General features: G+C 43.6%; 1 protein-coding gene across 1 annotated transcript in view; it reads left to right on the forward strand.

Annotated features, from left to right (window-relative positions):
• CCDC59 (coiled-coil domain containing 59) overlaps nt 1-5,161 on the forward strand; it is a 16,443-nt gene that overhangs the window by 4,813 nt on the left and 6,469 nt on the right. Inside the window, exons 3-4 of the mRNA XM_018552909.1 lie at nt 1,465-1,555; nt 1,901-1,983. Coding sequence (XP_018408411.1) covers nt 1,465-1,555; nt 1,901-1,983 — 174 coding nt within the window. The remainder of the gene's footprint in view (nt 1-1,464; nt 1,556-1,900; nt 1,984-5,161) is intronic.

Consider the following 5,161-nt stretch of genomic DNA (forward strand, 5'->3'; position numbering starts at 1 on the left):
GGTTGATTTACTAACCTTATAAACACACCACGAACGTGTATACACCTCTGCAGTGTGTTCCCTCCCAGCATGATCTATGGGTGGAATCTAAACACCTTTGTAATGTGTACACACCCAGCAGGTGTGTTGTGCAAAGCCCTGAAGGAATTCCAAGGTGATGTTGGGTAAATTAGCTCTATGTTGTGTTGCTTGCGTTGATGAATGCAGGAATGTAAATGCATGAGCTAACCATTTTTGTCTAAACTGTGAAGCAGCATTATATATGCATCATGTGCATGATTTTTCCATATATGGCATTAGTGGAAATATGCTTTTAGAGACTTTTTGGTTGATAAATACGTTTTGCTGTGTGAAAATCACACACACCTGGTGTGTGTGTGTGTGTTTAGGTTAGTAAATCACCCCCACTGACTTACTGATGGTGTCAGAGCACAGTACCTGCAGGCTGCAGCTCTCCCCGATCTCTGTAGGTCTGTGTCGGATCCCATGCTGATTCCCGCCATGGAGCCACCTCACGTCATCTGGACTGGAACTCGGGACCCCTTCAGTCTCTTCACGGCCACACCTCCCTTGGCGCGTTGCGCCGCTGCCTGCTGGGTAATGCAGTCCTCTGGCCGGCAGCAGCTCTCCCGCTCCTCTGGTCTCATGAAGATCGCTGCGGGCGGCACGAGAGAGCTGCGGTGGCCGTGGATGGTCACACTTTCTAATCTTTGGGCCGCGCAGTGCCTCGCCCTTCTAAGGTTCTGAAACAGCCATCTAAGAAGCTCCTGGCCAGTCGTTTAATTACAACGGCCAACTAGGAAGCTACTCGTCCGGCTCCATGTGCTTGCGTCACAGAGGAGAGGGCAAGTGTATTTTTCAAGCCCTCCTGCTAACTATCGTGCAACATGTTTCACAACAGGAGAAGACCTGTGTTCCCTCGCTGGACGTATGGCGGGAATGCTCACATTTCTGCAGCCACCCAGATCACTTTTATTCACAGAGGAAAATAACTGCAGCTTGTTTTAAAGTGGAGCTCCAGGTTATTTTCTTTCCCCATCTCTAATAAAGAATAAAACAAATTGTCACTGTATCACCTCTTTGAGGAAGGCACCATGCGAGGCCCCAAAACGTTGGCATGCTGTCTGTGATGTGCCTTTGTTTAGAGTGCTGGTGGTTTTGGATTGTTCCACCCTGGATTTCTGCATTCATTTCTCCATAGATACAGTACAGTGAATGAGTGTTGCCACCCTAAGACATTGTGTTAGTCGCAGGATCTAAAATTAATAGATTAAATAAAACCAAAACGTGCTTGAACAGGTGAAAATAAAATAAAAAGCCTGACAAAAAAATAAAATGAATGTAGCCACTACATCTAACGGCTGATAAATATGATGCCTTTGTTTTTGGATTTAGATCTGTTTTAACATAATATCATCTTTTTTCATTGGTTAATTTCAATACAACATTGTTTTCCATGTTTAGGCCAAAAAAGAAATTTAAGAAGAAAACATCAAATCAGAAAGCGAAAGAGGAATATGAACAAGTTCGACATGAACGAGCAAAGAAGAGAAAAGTAAGGACGCTAAGTTTATTTTAAGAGCACATTTTAGAACCTTCAGAGCTTGTAGATCAGAGGCAGGGGTGGCACAAGGAAAGTAACAGTAATTATACAATTTCAAAGTTTCTGAATGTAATGCCTTTTATTATTTTACAATAGTCATTTTACATTATTGTATGGTAGAGTGATCCTTATGAAATATTTCTCTTGGAGCCATATTATAAGTAGATCTCACATGTTGCATTTGCCCATTATTCCAGATTGCAGGTATTTGTGCTTACTCAATCTATATTCTGGAACAGTGCATATTTTATCACCTGCTTGCATAGATGGCCAGATTCTGAATTGTGATTACATTAGCTCGACTGCCTCCGGGCCAGCCGTTGTCACAAAGTGGCCGGCCGGGAGCTTCTTGGATGTGACCGGCCATGTAAAGATGGCCTGTTGGCCCTGCCCACTCGCTTGGGAAACTGCTTGAATTTAAAAAACAGGGAGAGATCTCTTATATAGGGTGCCGATTGTGCGACGACGACCCCCCCCCGTCAGCTGGTCCTCGTCAGATCGTGCAAACACCCCCTCCACTGGTCCCGAGCTCCGGTGTGCCCGGTGCGAGCCCGGGACAAGCACGGTGGCTCTGTGACAGGATCAGAGGGAGATCACTACACGTTCTCCCTCCGATCCCCTCTGTGTTGTCGGAATGCAGGAAGTGATGTATATTGCATTGCTTCCGCATTTTTGTGTCACTCTCCGGCTTCAGATGCTGGAGAGAAGTTGATGAAGCTGTCTCACCAGCTTCTTTGGGGGTCCCTAGCTGACATTAGGGGTCTTGGAGACCCCTGATGTCTCCATAAAGAGGACCTGTCGCATCTCTTTGCTATCACATAGGGGGGTTTATTAGCCCCCTATGTGATAACAATTCCGTTAAGTAAAAAAAAAGTCAGTTGCAAAAATTTTTGTAAAGTCGCACATGAAAAAGAATAAAAAAACAAAATTTCTTTAACGTCCCCACACCTATATACACGCATGCAAACATGCGTTGGGTGCATGTAACTGTGAAAACGACAATTGCGCCTATTACGCTGCACATGTTACATATCGCTGTGAACGTCGCAGTGAGAGCAATAATTCTAGGCTCATCAGTCACTAATAACACTAAACTGATGAGCGGTAAAAGCTTTTAAAGCGTCGCCTATGGTCAATTTTGGGTATGGTAGTTTTTAGCGATTTTGTGGGTGCCGGCAATTTTAAGGCTTGACATGTTTGGTGTCTATTTTTTTTTTAAATTTTCGGAACATTTTTCATTATATAGTAAAACATAAAAACCCCAGTGGTAATTAAATACCACCAAAAGAAAGCTCTATCTGTCCCCAAAAAAGGGTATAAAATTCATTTCAGTACAGCGTTGCATGACGGAATAAACGTCAGTCAAAGTACCGCAGCGCTGAATACTGAAAAATGGCCTGGATGGGAAGGGGGTCTAAACACCTGGTCTTCAAGCGGTTAAAGTACTTTTGCAGCTAAATTTGAGTAGACTCCTCTGTTGTGTTCCTATTCACACAGCATATTTAGCTGAACTGTTTGGACCCATGTTAGGCCTATGGGCAGTCAGCTGTAAGCAGATGTGTCTGTTCACATCCGATCCATCATGATCAGGTCTGCCAAAACAGAACTCTGTTCCATTTTTTTTTTTGTGTCCAGACTTAAGGTGGCCATACACTTTACAACCATCGCAAGACCTTAGTCTTGCAATTGTTGTAAAGTAATTTAAAAAAACGCACGATCTGCCCATCTTGGACAGGCAGATCGTACTTGCGATCATCGGAAGCCCGCACCATTCAGGGGCGGGCTTCCCGATGACCGCAATGCTGAATGTGCAGTGTGCGTGTGCGCACACTGGCCCGTTCGGCATTTGTCTCCCGAGCATGCTACAAAACAGCCGAAAATCGTAAGATTTTCGGCTGGTTTTCGAACATGCTCCTTAGACAAAAGACATGCGACCGTACAGTAAAAAAAGTTGCATGCCTGCCATACACTTTGCGATTATCGTACGATCGCGGGATTTCCCACGATTATCGTGCGATAATCGCACAGTGTATGGGCACCTTTAGAGGGAGTCGAGGGGTTATTAGATGTAACCAAATGCATGTCCAATTAGAACCACCTGCCCATAGTTACATTGGGCTTCTGATCAGATTTATCAATGGTGACAGCCTGAAGGTGCCCACACACCTTACAATTATCTGCAGATTTTCTATGGTCAGATGGAAAAGGTGGAACAGATTCCTCCATCTATGCTGAGCTGTGTGGATGGAGGAATCTACACCTGGGCCAAGCTTCAGTATCTTGTTAGTCGGCCCCGCTAGCTCCCAAAATACCCGAACAATCTGATTTAATGCAGGCATTGTTCAGGTGTTTTGACAGCCAGCGGGGCCGACTAACAAGATACTGAAGCTTGGCCAGTGGGAGATTACTCCATCCACACAGCTCGGCATAGATGGAGGAATCTGTTGCACTTTTTCCATCTGACCACGGAAAATCTGCAGATAATTGTAGGGTGTATGGCCAGCTTAAGAGCTTGTTCATGTAAAAAAAAAAGTGACAAAGTAATTTCCCATATTTCTATCCTGGTGGAAACCCTTTAGGCCCATTTCACACGTACACGCTCTTCAGATCCACCTGTCAATTTTTCAGGTGGATCTGAACAGATTGCAACTGTGAAAGGGGCCTAAAGGGTTTCCACCAGAACGGAAATTTGGGAAATATATACCGGTAATATCTCAGGTCTGTGATGGAATTTCAGGTCACAGAGCAGCTTATGAGTTTTTTTACCAGCTATACATATGGCTGAGAAGTCTTTATTTGTACATCAAATAACTTGTCAGGACCCAAAAATGTACTAAACCTACAGCGTTCGGAAAGTGCAGGCAAACACATATGTTAACCACTTGCTGACCAGGGTGTTTATACCCCCCTTCCTGTCCAGGCCATTTTTCAGTATTCAGCGCTGCGTTACTTTGACATTTATTCCGTCATGCAACGCTGTACTGAAATTAATTTTATACCATTTTTATGGGGACAGATAGAGCTTTCTTTTGGTGGTATTCAATCACCACTACGGGTTGTTTTGTTACTATATAATGAAAAAAGTACCGAAAATTTTGAAAAAAAAACTGTTCTCCCATCGTTATGTTATAAAACATTTCTTATTACCCAATTTTTTGGTAAAATATAAAAGACGGGGTCACGTTGGGTAAATAGACACCAAACATGTCAAGCTTCAAAATTGCGCGCACCCGCGAAATCGCAGAAAAACTACAATAGCCGACGCTTTAAAAGCTTTTACCGCTCATCAGTTTAGTGTTATCGGTGATTAATGGCCCTATAATTATTGCTCTCAGACGTTCGCGGCGATATGTAACATGTGCGGCGCAATGTATGTAATTGTCATTTTCGCACGTAGGCGGACTCGACGCATGTGTGCATGTGGGGGCGGGGGACTTTAATTTTTTGTATTATTATTGCTTTGATATGTGACTTTAATTTTTTTTTATTTTTTTTTTCCACTTAACATTATTGCTATCACATAGGGAGCAAACAAGCTCCCTATGTGATAGCCAATTT

Source organism: Nanorana parkeri, unplaced genomic scaffold (assembly GCF_000935625.1).
Source record: "Nanorana parkeri isolate BGI_ZX_2015 unplaced genomic scaffold, ASM93562v1 scaffold101, whole genome shotgun sequence".
In the NCBI taxonomy this organism is placed as follows: Eukaryota; Metazoa; Chordata; class Amphibia; order Anura; family Dicroglossidae; genus Nanorana; species Nanorana parkeri.